This window comes from Oncorhynchus mykiss, chromosome 13 (assembly GCF_057628025.1).
Source record: "Oncorhynchus mykiss isolate SJ-2025 chromosome 13, ASM5762802v1, whole genome shotgun sequence".
NCBI lineage: Eukaryota > Metazoa > Chordata > Actinopteri > Salmoniformes > Salmonidae > Oncorhynchus > Oncorhynchus mykiss.
Genome location: NC_143034.1, coordinates 71,839,783 through 71,857,272, shown reverse-complemented (window position 1 = coordinate 71,857,272; position 17,490 = coordinate 71,839,783). Strand labels below are relative to the sequence as shown.

At 47.2% G+C, this 17,490-nt stretch overlaps 1 protein-coding gene across 1 annotated transcript; it reads left to right on the top strand.

The window, feature by feature from the left end:
• Positions 1–983: 983 nt before the first annotated feature.
• On the top strand, positions 984–17,125 carry tufm (Tu translation elongation factor, mitochondrial). The gene is made up of 10 exons (XM_090197503.1): positions 984–1,806; positions 2,430–2,476; positions 2,703–2,847; positions 3,061–3,227; positions 6,780–7,049; positions 8,123–8,255; positions 12,236–12,340; positions 14,257–14,408; positions 16,459–16,578; positions 16,688–17,125. Exons 1-10 carry the CDS (start codon positions 1,737–1,739, stop codon positions 16,856–16,858), a joined length of 1,380 nt encoding a protein of 459 aa, XP_090053629.1. The 5' UTR covers positions 984–1,736; the 3' UTR covers positions 16,859–17,125.
• The last annotated feature ends 365 nt before the right edge of the window (positions 17,126–17,490 follow it).

Here is a 17,490-nt window from a genome sequence, read left to right as displayed (position 1 = left end):
TATGGTGGTCTACTTGAAACATGTTGGTATTACAGACTCCGACAGGGAGAGGTCGAAAATGTCAGTGAAGACACTTGCCAGTTGGTGAGTGCATGCTCGGAGTACACGTCCTGCAATCTGACCAGCGGCCTTGTGAATGTTAGCCTGTTATAAGGTCTTACTCACATCGACTGCAGAGAGCATGATCACACAGTCATCCAGAACAGCTGATGCTCTCATGCATGTTTCAGTGTTACTTGCCTCGAAGCGAGCATAGAAGTTATTTAGCTTGTCTGGTAGGCTTGTGTCACTGGGCAGCTCGTGGATGTGCTTCCCTTTGTAGCCTGTAATAGTTTGCAAGCCCTGTCACATTCGACGAGCGTCGGAGCCGGTGTATTACAATTCGATCTTATTCCTGTATTGACGCTTTGCCTGTTTGATGGTTCGTCGGAGGGCATAGAGGGATTTCTTATAAGCTTCCGGGTTAGAGTCCCACTCCTTGAAAGTGGCAGCTCTACCCTTTAGCTCAGTGCAAATGTTGCCTGTAATCCATGGCTTCTAGTTGGGGTATGTACGTACAGTCACTGTGGGGACAACGTCCTCGATGAGCTTATTGATAAAGCCAGTGACTGATGTGGTGTACTCCTCAATGCCATCGGAAGAATCCCAGAACATATTACAGTCTGTGCGGGCAAAACAGTCCTGTAGTTTAGCATCTGCTTAATCAGACCACTTTTTTATAGACCGAGTCACTGGTGCTTCCTGCTTTAGTTTTTGCTTGGAAGCAGGAATCAGGAGGATAGAGTTATGGTCAGACTTACCAAATGGACGGTGAGGGAGAGCTTTGTACGCATCTCTGTGTGTGGAGTAAAGGTGGTCTAGAATTTTTTTCACTCTGGTTGCACATTTAACATGCTGCTAGAAATGAGGTGAAACGGATTTAAGTTTCCCTGCATTAAATTACCCGGCCACTAGGAGCTCCACCTCTGGATGAGCATTTTCCTGTTTTCTTACGGCGGAATACATCTCATTGAGTTCAGTTTTAGTGCCAGCCTTGGTCTGGTGCTATGTAGACAGCTACAAAAAATTCAGATGAAAACTCTCTAGGTAGCTAGAGTGGTCTACACCGCCCCAACCCTACTTGTCTACTTGAGACTTCCTTTGAAGTTAAGTAATTCTACTATAAACATTTACTCCAAAGTGTAACTAGGATAATGAAGGTAAGGTCAGTCTTGTCCAATACAGAGTTTTGTAAGTCAGTTCGTTACAACTTACTGGAAGGATGGGTATGTATTACCTTCATGCCCACTTGCCCAGTAACAGGAGAGAAGCAGTGGACTTAAGATGGTGGACTTGTGGCCTTTTTAGCTATGGTAATTAATGGCACTGCCAAGGTGGAGAGAAGGTCCAGGAAGATATAAATCATTGTGGATGCAGAAGAGCGGTTTCTGGGGCTGAAAGATTTCTTATCAAAGGAGTTAAATGGAATATTGTCACAAGCCGTACCACCCTATCAGGCCCTAGAGCCTGAGAAAGGAGATATGGAGAATTGAAAGAAGGAAGAAGTGGGAGTTTTGTTTTGTCAATGTACTATTTTTATTTGGGTGGATTAAATTAGTTTCCCTACCACGTACGGATTTTCTTTTTACCTTGTTTTGGTTTCAACCCATCCAGTTGGTGGCGGCAACACACCTTTTTGGGTTGTAGTCCGCCATATAACCCACAGACGAAGAAGAAAAAGAAACGGTCACCATGTAATGACGTCACTCTCATCCGCTTGTCAGTCCAAGATGGCGGCGCTCGTTGGGCTTCGTGCATGTTTCTCTGGTTAGTTAAAGTTATACAACGCATTCACAACCACACGCCCAATATTGTAATTTACTGCGTTCAATTATTAATAATGTTTATTTACCATTATAATGTTTTGCTTTTTAATCGCGACGAAACGTATGTGGGGTTTGAATTAACCCTAGTGAGCAAGGATGCTTTAGCAGGCTAGCCGCTCGACTCGTTCCGCAGGCAGAGCAAGGTCACGTTAAATAATATTAGTTAAACTAGCTATCTCTTGCGTTGTGAAAACGTTAGGCCTATCAGAAACGTGTCAGATACAGTTAAAAACGAAATTAGTTTTCTAACGATGTAGCTAGCGTCAGAAACATTTGCAGATTGAAAGAATAACATACAGGGAACAGTAATGTGTTTTGAGGTAGCCTAGGTTATATCAAATAACTAGCCTATACACATTATGAATGGCCTAGCTTCGTCCTGCAACATAGCTAGTTGTATATAATAAACCCAATGTCTCAACATAATCCCTTATGTTGCAGGACGAAGCTAGATGGCCCTAAGCCATGTATGTACACCTTGTGATATTTAGCTAGCGACTTCTCTTGACACAGTCGACGGTCTCGGGAGTCCACCTGATTATTAAATACATGTTGTCATTCTAGCCCTTCAGCTTTCCGCACCGGGTCTTCTGCACAGCTCCTATAAACTGGTGAGTACCTAAACGGTGTTTTGAGTATGCATTCATTCACACATCCTATGGCTAACCAATCAGGGATATAAAATTACAGTCCTAGGGGGTAGTAATGTTTGCTGGTTTTAGTAATGCTTTGGGTGGCAAAAAAACGGGTTGCCTTTTTTGACTGATCTCCTGCCCATATGTGTCTTCTGGCCCTGCTGTCCATCAAACACTCTTCTTCATCCTTTTTCTCTTTCAGTGTGCAGTGCCATTTACTCGGCGGAACTTTGCAGCAGAGGCCAAGGCCAAGAAAACATACGCAAGAGACAAGCCCCATGTGAACATTGGCACGATTGGCCATGTTGACCATGGAAAGACAACTCTAACGGCTGCCATCACCAAAGGTAACTGATGTCACCTTTTATTTTTCTCATTTTACATCTATTATTGAATTCAAACTAAGCAGATAACAAGCGTGCTTGAAACCCACTGAGTTACTGTGGACTGTTGACCAATCAAAGCATCTGCCAGCAAAATAACAATGTTCTGTCAGATGCTGTGTGTTCTCTATACATGATGCTATTGTATGTTTCTAATTGAGCCTTTGTGGTTCCTAGTGCTGGCTGAGGCTGGAGGCGCCCGCTATAAGAAGTATGAGGACATTGACAATGCCCCTGAGGAGAAGGCCAGGGGCATCACCATCAATGCATCCCATGTAGAGTACACCACAGCCAACAGACACTATGCACACACAGACTGCCCGGGCCATGCTGACTACGTCAAGGTAACACAAGCGCCTGAACACACATGTTATTCCCATTCTAAAATCCACCCTCAACCCATACCTCTCTGTTGCCTGGCTAACCTAACTCTTTGCTCCAGCCAAATGCCACGCTACGTCCACAGACTAGAGTTTTTTTCCCACAATGAGTCTGGATCTGCGTACCTACCTGACGATTTCTAGAACACAAACACAATGTAACCATTCTGATTGGTCCCAGAAACTGATGGGTTAGGCCAGAGCCAGAACACACGGGGGTGAAGTGGTGTTTTGAAAATTTGCCATTGGCTTTGATACTCTGATTGGTGAAAGACGATCCAATCGCTGACAACTTTTGTTTTGTACAACCCCCCTCATTTTGAAGTCACCACAACCCACTTCAATGATGGTAGTCTCAGACTGAAATATGTAGCGAACATAGAGCAGTAGAAGAATTCAGTTTGAGTCGTCAGGTAAACCCCTCTGTGGGTTTGAGAAGATCTGATTGGATAGTTATACAGCATAGGGATGTTCGGCATGTTGCTTAGCCATAACCCTGAGGCCCGTTTTCAGAGTCTCAGTAGGAGTGCTGATCTAGGATCAGTTCCTCCCTCTTATTCACTATAATTTCAGACCTGCCAACCTGCACACATTTTGCATACCATGCACTCAATTTGAGATCAAATTACTCCGGTTAAAAAAATGACTCTAAAATATACAGAACACATTATTGTTTTTGACTCAACCATCTGATGTTGGAGCTGAGCCAATCAGAGGTCCTGGGCGAGGAGAGAAAATCTCTCGCCCTCTGCTCTGTCCCGCCCCCATTAGTATTTTTTGCTCCCTCCCGCTGGATGGCAGCTCTCTACTTCGTCTGTTGATACCACTGATGTGTGAGGAATAATGGTTGGGTAATGGATGTGTTAGTCAAGCACATAACCACTATTATTTGGTAGTTGGCTCCTTAACTAAGGCGTCATTACAAAGGAAGTAGTTAGCTACAGCGTTTAGTCAACGAAGTGAGAACACTTTTTTTTTTGCCCACAGATGCTTTGATCTCCGCCACCGTAGTAGGTGCGAGCGCATTGACGAGCAAGGAAATGTGCAGAGCATCGGTAGTTCAGTGCACGTCGCTGCGTGGATGGAAACAGACATGGCCGTGAGAGCTGTTCCACTAATAGTCTTTCACTGTTAAAGATTAGTAGTCCCTTGTTAATGAATCAGTTGATCTGTCATCTTCATATAGCTGGAGGTCAACAGTAGGCTGCTAATGATGTGATAATAGTCAGGTCAGCAATGACAATAAGGCATGTTGAATGAATGGCAGCCTGGTAGTCAGACCTCACTGGATGGATGAGGTCAGGGATGACAACAAGGCATGTTGAATGAATGGCAGCCTGGTAGTCAGACCTCACTGGATGGATGAGGTCAGGGATGACAACAAGGCATGTTGAATGAATGGCAGCCTGGTAGTCAGACCTCACTGGATGGATGAGGTCAGGGATGACAACAAGGCATGTTGAATGAATGGCAGCCTGGTAGTCAGACCTAACTGGATGGAAGAGGTCAGGGATGGAGATCTGGAACGTCAGCAGGACTACTACAGTCAGCAGGACTACTACAGTCAGCAGGACTACTACAGTCAGCAGGACTACTACAGTCAGCTGGACTACTACAGTCAGCAGGACTACTACAGTCAGCTGGACTACTACAGTCAGCAGGACTACTACAGTCAGCAGGACTACTACAGTCAGCTGGACTACTACAGTCAGCAGGACTACTACAGTCAGCTGGACTACTACAGTCAGCAGGACTACTACAGTCAGCAGGACTACTACAGTCAGCAGGACTACTACAGTCAGCTGGACTACTACAGTCAGCTGGACTACTACAGTCAGCTGGACTACTACAGTCAGCTGGACTACTACAGTCAGCTGAACTACTACAGTCAGCAGGACTACTACAGTCAGCTGGACTACTACAGTCAGCTGGACTACTACAGTCAGCTGGACTACTACAGTCAGCTGGACTACTACAGTCAGCTGGACTACTACATTCAGCTGGACTACTACATTCAGCTGGACTACTACAGTCAGCAGGACTACTACAGTCAGCAGGACTACTACAGTCAGCAGGACTACTACAGTCAGCAGGACTGCTACAGTCAGCAGGACTGCTACTGTAAGCTGGGACCGCTACAGTCAGCTGGGACCGCTACAGTCAGCTGGGACCGCTACAGTCAGCTGGGACCGCTACAGTCAGCTGGGACCGTACAGTCAGCTGGGACCGCTACAGTCAGCTGGGACCGCTACAGTCAGCTGGGACCGCTACAGTCAGCTGGGACCGCTACAGTCAGCTGGGCTGCTACATTGCATCCAGTTATTTAATTATTCTGAATTTTCTCCCCAAACAAAATCAAGACTGTTTACATTTTCACTAGACTATCCACATAAAGACAACTATTAATTAGAATGATCATTACCCCTAAATTGAACCTAGAATAATGCTGATAGCTTCATTGAGACCACTTCAGTTTTATTTAGGCTCATACAAGACTTCTGTATTGGCTACATTGTTTGATATAATTTAAGACTCTAGGTTTCAGGAAATGGCAGTTACAGGTTTTTCAGAATTGCTAAATGCTCCAACTTCCTGAGGGGGAAGTTGACTAAACCACTCCGGACCTCCCCATCAGCACCACTTTGTCAGAAAATCCTAGGAAGAGCCCTGATTGCACATTTAAACGTATTTCTAGTTAAGGGCGGCAGGTAGCCTACTGGTTAGTGTTGGACTAGTAACCAAAAGGCTGCAAGATAGAATTCCCGAGCTGACAAGGTAAAAATCTGTTGTTCTGCCCCTGAACAAGGCAGTTAACCCACTGTTCCTAGGCCGTCGTTGAAAATAGGAATTTGTTCTTAACTGGCAAGCTGACTTGCCTGGTAAAACTAAAAACCTACTGAAGAGCCAATGACCAAGTACCTTTAACAGTCTGTAGCATTCCTGCTGAGTCTTCTGCCAACATCATTATTAGGTAAAGAAACTCAAATGTGTATTTGCCTATGATTTGGGCAGTGTGGGTATCGCGTGGGGTGGCAGGTAGCCTACGGGTTAAGAACGTTGGGCCAGTAGCCAAAAGTTAGCTGGTTCAAATCCCTGAGCTGACTAGGTAATACATCTGTCTGTGCCTTTGAGCAAGGCACTTGACCATAATTGCTCCTGTAAGTTGTTCTGGACAACAGTGTCTGCTAAAGGACAAAAACATGTAAAAACCATTATCTGTGGTACCGGGGGGGTTTGGCAGGTCTGTCATTTAAAAGGCAAAACCGATCCTACATCTCTACTCCTACTGAGACACTTTGTGATTACGGGACCAGAATTTTAATGGGGGTTTGAGGCTCGGGGCATTGGCTCAAGTTCACGTTCACGTTGATTTGTCACAGCAGGTATAAACAGAACAGAGAGGTGGTGACTAGCAGGCTCTTCCTCAACAATTCAGTATTCAGTATGAAAGGTAAAGAAATAGAGAATGACAGTTAGATTGTCACACAAGGTGACATGTTGACCTTTCTCCTGTAGAACATGATCACAGGCACGGCTCAGCTGGACGGCTGCATCCTGGTGGTGGCGGCCACGGACGGACAGATGCCCCAGACCAGGGAGCACCTCCTGCTGGCCCGGCAGATCGGCGTGGAGCACGTGGTGGTGTTTGTGAACAAGGCGGATGCGGTGGAGGACAAGGAGATGCTGGAGCTGGTTGAGCTGGAGATCAGAGAGCTGCTCACAGAGTTTGGCTACGACGGTGAGAACACGCCCGTCGTCATCGGCTCGGCCCTCTGTGCCCTGGAGGTGAGTGCCTGGTACGAGGTAGGGTTGTGGTGATGACAGATAGGCTGTCAGCTCGCTAGGAAGGTTGATCCATTGTATTTTATTTGACCGTTTTATAATACATACTGTTGCTTCAGCCATGTTCGTACAATAATACAAACATGCAACATAACTGATGTTTAAAAACACAAAGTCAACTGACTTATTTCAATGTGGTCATTTTATGTAGCCTCACAAATCCTCATGACCCCGCGGGCTTACATTAAACACAAGCTTACATTAAACGCTGCAGGGGTATCAGTCTGGCAGGGGTATCAGCCTGGCAGGGGTATCAGTCTGGCAGGGGTATCAGTCTGGTAGGGCTGCGACAGCATGAGCCCTGTCTTTTCTATCACCATTGCTTCAGACCAATCAGCATCCTCTGAACTATGGGATTGGTTTAGTTGATGACGGACACGTAGCACCGTTGCTGACAGACAGTAGACAGACAGTAGACAGACAGTAGACAACACATGTAACGTCCTACTTACAAGATGATGGCTAAATATAAAGCTTTACATGACAGTCTGATCTCTGCTAAATAAACTCTGCTCCCTGTCAGAGCTGCTCCCTCCGTTCTGTGTGAAAGCATCTCATCTAAATTAGAGAACTGAAGGCTATCTGAGGTTACTGTATCAAGACTTTCTCTGTATTGATTCTGATGCAGTACCCTCATCTCTACAATTTGGCAAAAATATTAGGTGCAAATTCGTTAGATATACCCCTAGCTGATGTTGGGCTACAATATTTATTTTATTCTCACGTTGATAATATTTATCTGCCTTTTTTGGCTCATTTAGCTGACTGCTGTTCGACATGCCTTTCTCTTGAAAAATGGCAAGTGCTTGTCTTACTTCCGAAAAATGCAGCACTGTGGCCTCTCTTCTGATTGGTTTGAAGGTGATTCAATCACTTTTGAATTTGTTTTGTGCAACGCCTCTTGGCCCAAACGGCGTCCCTTTCAGACAGATAGTGCAGCGGTAATCAGTCTGGTAATTGAGGATAACTTTTAGGTGAAACCTTACCTGTTGTCTCACCTCGTCTAACCTCCCCAGAACAAACAGCCTGACCTGGGGGTGAACGCAGTGCTGAAGCTCCTAGCAGTAGTGGATGAATACGTCCCTCTGCCCAAGAGAGAGCTGGAGAAACCCTTCCTGCTGCCCATCGAGGGAGTCTACTCCATCCCAGGTGACTGACAACTAGCTCAAATTGTAAAGAAACCCAGATTTGTCATTTAGTTAAAAAGCTGTTTCCACTACATGGTTTCTTCTCCTCTCTATGTCATTGATCTGACTCATTGTTAAGCTATTTTAAATGGCATCATTCAGAAGTACTGCAGGGATAAATTCAAGCTCTTCCACTGTGCATTTCAGATAGGTGTTTCCTAATGAAAACATGACAATAGATAAAACACAGCGATAGGATCCCACTGTCCCGTGCATACAGAGCCTGCCCCCTTGCTCCCCATACAGAGCCTGCCCCCTTGCTCCCCATACAGAGCCTGCCCCCTTGCTCCCCATACAGAGCCTGCCCCCTTGCTCCCCATACAGAGCCTGCCCCCTTGCTCCGCATACAGAACCTGCCCCCTTGCTCCCCATACAGAGCCTGCCCCCTTGCTCCCCATATAGAGCCTGCCCCCTTGCTCCCCATACAGAGACTGCCCCCTTGCTCCCCATACAGAGCCTGTCCCCTTGCTCCCCATACAGAGCCTGCCCCCTTGCTCCCCATACAGAGCCTGTCCCCTTGCTCCCCATACAGAGACTGCCCCCTTGCTCCCCATACAGAGCCTGTCCCCTTGCTCCCCATACAGAGCCTGCCCCCTTGCTCCCCATACAGAGACTGCCCCCTTGCTCCCCATACAGAGACTGCCCCCTTGCTCCCCATACAGAGACTGCCCCCTTGCTCCCCATACAGAGACTGCCCCCTTGCTCCCCATACAGAGACTGCCCCCTTGCTCCCCATACAGAGCCTGTCCCCTTGCTCCCCATACAGAGACTGCCCCCTCGCTCCCCATACAGAGACTGCCCCCTCGCTCCCCATACAGAGACTGCCCCCTCGCTCCCCATACAGAGACTGCCCCCTCGCTCCCCATACAGAGACTGCCCCCTCGCTCCCCATACAGAGACTGCCCCCTCGCTCCCCATACAGAGCCTGCCCCCTCGCTCCCCATACAGAGCCTGCCCCCTCGCTCCCCATACAGAGACTGCCCCCTCGCTCCCCATACAGAGCCTGCCCCCTCGCTCCCCATACAGAGCCTGCCCCCTCGCTCCCCATACAGAGCCTGCCCCCTTGCTCCCCATACAGAGACTGCCCCCTCGCTCCCCATACAGAGCCTGCCCCCTTGCTCCCCATACAGAGCCTGCCCCCTTGCTCCCCATACAGAGACTGCCCCCTCGCTCCCCATACAGAGCCTGCCCCCTTGCTCCCCATACAGAGCCTGCCCCCTTGCTCCCCATACAGAGACTGCCCCCTTGCTCCCCATACAGAGACTGCCCCCTTGCTCCCCATACAGAGACTGCCCCCTTGCTCCCCATACAGAGACTGCCCCCTTGCTCCCCATACAGAGACTGCCCCCTTGCTCCCCATACAGAGCCTGTCCCCTTGCTCCCCATACAGAGACTGCCCCCTCGCTCCCCATACAGAGACTGCCCCCTCGCTCCCCATACAGAGACTGCCCCCTCGCTCCCCATACAGAGACTGCCCCCTCGCTCCCCATACAGAGACTGCCCCCTCGCTCCCCATACAGAGACTGCCCCCTCGCTCCCCATACAGAGACTGCCCCCTCGCTCCCCATACAGAGCCTGCCCCCTCGCTCCCCATACAGAGACTGCCCCCTCGCTCCCCATACAGAGCCTGCCCCCTCGCTCCCCATACAGAGCCTGCCCCCTCGCTCCCCATACAGAGACTGCCCCCTCGCTCCCCATACAGAGCCTGCCCCCTTGCTCGGCTCATCCCAGTGTTTGACAACGGTTTCCGTAGCCACAACTGTCTTAATTAAAAACAACTTTGAAATGATTCAGTTATGTCTGTGCAGCATGTGTTTTGTGATGGGAACAACGTGCCTGTTTCCTGTACATCTCTGTGTAGGAATAATCAGTGGTATCTATAACATGCAGTTCTCCTGTCCCTGTCGTTGTGATTTAGTGACAGTAACTGTTTGGAAGCACCTGCATCAGTTTCCTTTCTACCTTTCTGTTTCACCGTTTATTTGATTGATGCACGTGTGATGGACTTGTCCCATCAGCTGTCAGCACGTCTCTCTCTGTTCAGATCTGTCTGTTGTCTAACCACGTCTCTCTCTGTTCAGATCTGTCTGTTGTCTAACCACGTCTCTCTCTCTGTTCAGATCTGTCTGTTGTCTAACCACGTCTCTCTCTCTGTTCTGATCTGTCTGCTGTTGTCTAACCACGTCTCTCTCTCTGTTCTGATCTGTCTGCTGTTGTCTAACCACGTCTCTCTCTGTGTTCTGATCTGTCTGCTGTTGTCTAACCACGTCTCTCTCTGTTCTGATCTGTCTGCTGTTGTCTAACCACGTCTCTCTCTGTTCTGATCTGTCTGCTGTTGTCTAACCACGTCTCTCTCTGTTCTGATCTGTCTGCTGTTGTCCAACCACGTCTCTCTCTGTTCTGATCTGTCTGCTGTTGTCCAACCACGTCTCTCTGTTCTGATCTGTCTGCTGTTGTCCAACCACGTCTCTCTCTGTTCTGATCTGTCTGCTGTTGTCCAACCACGTCTCTCTCTCTGTTCTGATCTGTCTGCTGTTGTCCAACCACGTCTCTCTCTCTGTTCTGATCTGTCTGCTGTTGTCCAACCACGTCTCTCTCTGTTCTGATCTGTCTGCTGTTGTCCAACCACGTCTCTCTCTGTTCTGATCTGTCTGCTGTTGTCCAACCACGTCTCTCTCTGTTCTGATCTGTCTGCTGTTGTCTAACCACGTCTCTCTCTCTGTTCTGATCTGTCTGCTGTTGTCCAACCACGTCTCTCTCTCTGTTCTGATCTGTCTGCTGTTGTCCAACCACGTCTCTCTCTGTTCTGATCTGTCTGCTGTTGTCCAACCACGTCTCTCTCTGTTCTGATCTGTCTGCTGTTGTCCAACCACGTCTCTCTCTCTGTTCTGATCTGTCTGCTGTTGTCTAACCACGTCTCTCTGTTCTGATCTGTCTGCTGTTGTCCAACCACGTCTCTCTGTTCTGATCTGTCTGCTGTTGTCCAACCACGTCTCTCTCTCTGTTCTGATCTGTCTGCTGTTGTCCAACCACGTCTCTCTCTGTTCTGATCTGTCTGCTGTTGTCCAACCACGTCTCTCTGTTCTGATCTGTCTGCTGTTGTCCAACCACGTCTCTCTCTCTGTTCTGATCTGTCTGCTGTTGTCCAACCACGTCTCTCTCTGTTCTGATCTGTCTGCTGTTGTCCAACCACGTCTCTCTCTGTTCTGATCTGTCTGCTGTTGTCCAACCACGTCTCTCTCTCTGTTCTGATCTGTCTGCTGTTGTCTAACCACGTCTCTCTGTTCTGATCTTTCTGCTGTTGTCCAACCACGTCTCTCTGTTCTGATCTGTCTGCTGTTGTCCAACCACGTCTCTCTCTCTGTTCTGATCTGTCTGCTGTTGTCCAACCACGTCTCTCTCTCTGTTCTGATCTGTCTGCTGTTGTCCAACCACGTCTCTCTCTGTTCTGATCTGTCTGCTGTTGTCCAACCACGTCTCTCTCTCTGTTCTGATCTGTCTGCTGTTGTCCAACCACGTCTCTCTCTCTGTTCTGATCTGTCTGCTGTTGTCCAACCACGTCTCTCTCGCTGTTCTGATCTGTCTGCTGTTGTCCAACCACGTCTCTCTCTGTTCTGATCTTTCTGCTGTTGTCCAACCACGTCTCTCTCTGTTCTGATCTGTCTGCTGTTGTCCAACCACGTCTCTCTCTCTGTTCTGATCTGTCTGCTGTTGTCCAACCACGTCTCTCTCTGTTCTGATCTTTCTGCTGTTGTCCAACCACGTCTCTCTCTGTTCTGATCTTTCTGCTGTTGTCCAACCACGTCTCTCTCTGTTCTGATCTGTCTGCTGTTGTCCAACCACGTCTCTCTCTGTTCTGATCTTTCTGCTGTTGTCCAACCACGTCTCTCTCTGGGTATCAACACCATTTATTAAACGTGTATTCATTCATCCCTCTTTCAGGCAGGGGTACGGTGGTGACTGGCACTTTGGAGAGGGGTGTCATTAAGAAGGGCGACGACTGTGAGTTTGTGGGGCACAACCGTGCCTTTAAGTCTGTGGTCACTGGTAAGTGAATGGGGAGCCACACCACTATAGAAAGATGAATTTCAATTTTAGAGCTGTAGCACACAGGGTAACATATGCTGTAAAACTGTGTTCATATTACTAGAATTATTCCTGTACAGTTTAACACTAATTGCTGTTCATTGTCACAGTGTACCTATAGAACTAGCTCTAACCCCTAGTACAGAGTGGTGGCAGAACTAGCCCTAACCCTTAGTACAGAGTGGTGGCAGAACTAGCCCTAACCCCTAGTACAGAGTGGTGGCAGAACTAGCCCTAACCCTTAGTACAGAGTGGTGGCAGAACTAGCCCTAACCCCTAGTACAGAGTGGTGGCAGAGCTAGCCCTAACCCCTAGTACAGAGTGGTGGCAGAACTAGCCCTAACCCCTAGTACAGTGTAGTGACAGAACTAGCCCTAACCCCTAGTACAGAGTGGTGGCAGAACTAGCCCTAACCCCTAGTACAGAGTACTGACAGAACTAGCCCTAACCCCTAGTACAGAGTACTGACAGAACTAGCTCTAACCCCTAGTACAGAGTGGTGACAGAACTAGCCCTAACCCCTAGTACAGAGTACTGACAGAACTAGCTCTAACCCCTAGTACAGAGTGGTGACAGAACTAGCCCTAATCCCTAGTACAGAGTGGTGATAGAACTATCCCTAACCCCTAGTGCAGAGTGGTGACACAACTAGCTCTAACCCCTAGTACAGAGTGGTGACAGAACTAGCCCTAACCCCTAGTACAGAGTACTGACAGAACTTCAACTAACCCCTAGTACAGAGTGGTGGCAGAACTAGCCCTAACCCCTAGTACAGAGTGGTGACAGAACTAGCCCTAACCCCTAGTACAGAGTGGTGGCAGAACTAGCCCTAACCCTTAGTACAGAGTGGTGGCAGAACTAGCCCTAACCCCTAGTACAGAGTGGTGGCAGAACTAGCCCTAACCCCTAGTACAGAGTGGTGGCAGAACTAGCCCTAACCCCTAGTACAGTGTAGTGACAGAACTAGCTCTAACACAAAGTACAGTGTAGTGGCAGAACTAGCTCTAACCCCTAGTACAGAGTGGTGACAGAACTAGCTCTAACACAAAGTACAGTGTAGTGACAGAACTAGCTCTAACCCCTAGTACAGAGTGGTGATAGAACTAGCTCTAACCCCTAGTACAGTGTAGTGACAGAACTAGCTCTAACCCCTAGTACAGAGTGGTGACAGAACTAGCTCTAACCCATAGTACAGAGTACTGACAGAACTAGCCCTAACCCCTAGTACAGAGTGGTGACAGAACTAGCTCTAACCCCTAGTACAGAGTGGTGACAGAACTAGCTCTAACCCCTAGTACAGTGTAGTGACAGAACTAGCTCTAACCCCTAGTACAGAGTACTGACAGAACTAGCCCTAACCCCTAGTACAGAGTGGTGACAGAACTAGCTCTAACCCCTAGTACAGTGTAGTGACAGAACTAGCTCTAACCCCTAGTACAGAGTGGTGATAGAACTAGCTCTAACCCCTAGTACAGAGTGGTGACAGAACTAGCTCTAACCCCTAGTACAGAGTGGTGACAGAACTAGCTCTAACCCCTAGTACAGAGTGGTGATAGAACTAGCTCTAACCCCTAGTACAGAGTGGTGACAGAACTAGCTCTAACCCCTAGTACAGTGTAGTGACAGAACTAGCTCTAACCCCTAGTACAGAGTGGTGACAGAACTAGCTCTAACACCAAGTTACAACTACAACAGTTTCTCCACTGCACTTCTAGCACCAATTACCCACTAATAAGACTACTGGACAGTTACCCAAAATATCCCTCTGGTAACCCGTCAACTCCATCCTAAACCTCAAAACATACCACCGTTCTTAGTCTAATTGTTCTTCCTTCACCTCCCTTCTCCACCTCTTTCTTTCCCTCTCTCCTCCCCAGGCATTGAGATGTTCCACCAGTCTCTGGACAGAGCAGAGGCAGGAGATAACCTGGGGGCTCTGGTCCGAGGGCTGAAGAGGGAGGACATTAGGAGAGGGATGGTTATGAGCAAACCAGGCTCCATCCAGCCCCACCAGAAAGTCCAGGCCCAGGTCTGTATCATATCATAAAGTCCAGGCCCAGATCTGTATCATATCATAAAGTCCAGGCCCAGGTCTGTATCATATCGTAAAGTCCAGGCCCAGGTCTGTATCATATCATAAAGTCCAGGCCCAGGTCTGTATCATATCATAAAGTCCAGGCCCAGATCTGTATCATATCATAAAGTCCAGGCCCAGATCTGTATCATATCGTAAAGTCCAGGCCCAGGTCTGTATCATATCGTAAAGTCCAGGCCCAGGTCTGTATCATATCGTAAAGTCCAGGCCCAGGTCTGTATCATATCATAAAGTCCAGGCCCAGGTCTGTATCATATCATAAAGTCCAGGCCCAGGTCTGTATCATATCATAAAGTCCAGGCCCAGGTCTGTATCATATCGTAAAGTCCAGGCCCAGGTCTGTATCATATCGTAAAGTCCAGGCCCAGGTTTGTATCATATTGTAAAGTCCAGGCCCAGGTCTGTATCATATCGTAAAGTCCAGGCCCAGGTCTGTATCATATCGTAAAGTCCAGGCCCAGGTCTGTATCATATCGTAAAGTCCAGGCCCAGGTCTGTATCATATCATAAATAAAGTCCAGGCCCAGGTCTGTATCATATCATAAATAAAGTCCAGGCCCAGGTCTGTATCATATCATAAAGTCCAGGTCTGTATCATATCATAAATAAAGTCCAGGCCCAGGTCTGTATCATATCATAAATAAAGTCCAGGCCCAGGTCTGTATCATATCATAAAGTCCAGGCCCAGGTCTGTATCATATCATAAAGTCCAGGCCCAGGTCTGTATCATATCATAAATAAAGTCCAGGCCCAGGTCTGTATCATATCATAAATAAAGTCCAGGCCCAGGTCTGTATCATATCATAAATAAAGTCCAGGCCCAGGTCTGTATCATATCATAAATAAAGTCCAGGCCCAGGTCTGTATCATATCATAAATAAAGTCCAGGCCCAGGTCTGTATCATATCATAAATAAAGTCCAGGCCCAGGTCTGTATCATATCATAAATAAAGTCCAGGCCCAGGTCTGTATCATATCATAAAGTCCAGGTCTGTATCATATCATAAATAAAGTCCAGGCCCAGGTCTGTATCATATCATAAAGTCCAGGCCCAGGTCTGTATCATATCATAAAGTCCAGGCCCAGGTCTGTATCATATCATAAATAAAGTCCAGGCCCAGGTCTGTATCATATCATAAATAAAGTCCAGGCCCAGGTCTGTATCATATCATAAATAAAGTCCAGGCCCAGGTCTGTATCATATCATAAATAAAGTCCAGGCCCAGGTCTGTATCATATCATAAATAAAGTCCAGGCCCAGGTCTGTATCATATCATAAATAAAGTCCAGGCCCAGGTCTGTATCATATCATAAAGTCCAGGCCCAGGTCTGTATCATATCATAAAGTCCAGGCCCAGGTCTGTATCATATCATAAATAAAGTCCAGGTCTGTATCATATCATAAATAAAGTCCAGGCCCAGGTCTGTATCGTAAATAAATAAAGTCCAGGTCTGTATCATATCATAAATAAAGTCCAGGCCCAGGTCTGTATCATATCATAAAGTCCAGGCCCAGGTCTGTATCATATCATAAAGTCCAGGTCTGTATCATATCATAAATAAAGTCCAGGCCCAGGTCTGTATCATATCATAAATAAAGTCCAGGTCTGTATCATATCATAAATAAAGTCCAGGCCCAGGTCTGTATCATATCATAAATAAATAAAGTCCAGGTCTGTATCTTCAGTTAGCAGCCCTAGAGGAGTGTGAACTCTAGGTGTACTGTATGCGTAGTGTTGCAGTCTAGTATTCCCAGTATATCGTCTTCTGAAATAATTTCCCTTTATTCAGCGTTTTAAATTTGACCCTCAACTATTTGATCAAATGAAATATGTCTGTCTAGAGCCATGGTATATAGTATTTGTGATATATTTGTAAATTGTGTTTATGTACTAGTGTATTATTCTCATAGTCCAAGGTTAGGGTACGTGTTCTTAAATGGAATGGATGTAGAATGTGTCATTAAAACATCTCTTCATCCCAGGTCTATGTTCTGAGTAAGGAGGAGGGAGGCAGACACAAGCCCTTTGTCAGTAACTTCATGCCAGTCATGTTCTCCCTCACCTGGGACATGGCCTGCAGGGTCTACCTGGCAGGAGACAAGGTATGTGTCCATCTGTCAATCTTTTTCCCCAATGTGATTTGTGTATTCTAAAATAAAGTGTGTACCATAGTTCCAGGGCTGTGCTTTACCTTCTCCTCCTCTCTAACAGGACATGGTGATGCCAGGTGAAGACACATCTCTGACCCTCACGCTGCGCCAGCCTATGATTCTGGAGAAAGGTCAACGGTTCACTCTCAGAGATGGCAACAAAACTATTGGCACCGGCCTGGTTACTGACATACTGACCACCACAGAGGAAGACCAACACAACTGGGGCTGAGGAGAGAGAAGACAATATGGGAGGGAAGGGAGGGGGACTAATGGTGGGGGAGGAAGGGGGACTAATGGTGGGGGAGGAAGCATCTAGCTGTCCAATATTATCGGTCTTTAGACACACACACAGCAGTAAGGAGCTGCTCAGACTGCATGTCTCTCTGCTTTACTGACCAACCAGAAGACCCACAATGAGATGTTCAGAGTTGTCTTTCTGTGAAAAGGCCAGACTGTCATTGTCCTCTTGTGTAATAAAATGTATTTAATAGTAAAACAGTCTGCCTGTTTTCACATCTACTTCATTGTTTGGTGACTTTCTATAATAAAGGTTTTCTAGGTTCTTTAGATTCAGGTTTGGGCAGCAATAGTCACCTGAACTAGCTGCTTCATATCCCATTCAGAAACTATTACAATATGGTATAGTAGTGAAATGTTTTTGTTCCATGTCAAATCAATCTTAGTTGGACCAACAGAACACCTTAAATGCCTTGGCCCACATACTGTACACAATCCATGTCTCAATTCTCTGAAGGCTTAAAAATCCTTCTTTAAACCTGTCTCCTCCCCTTCATCTACACTGAAGTGGATTTAACAGGTGACATCAATAAGGGATCATAGCTTTCACCACACAGGTAGACC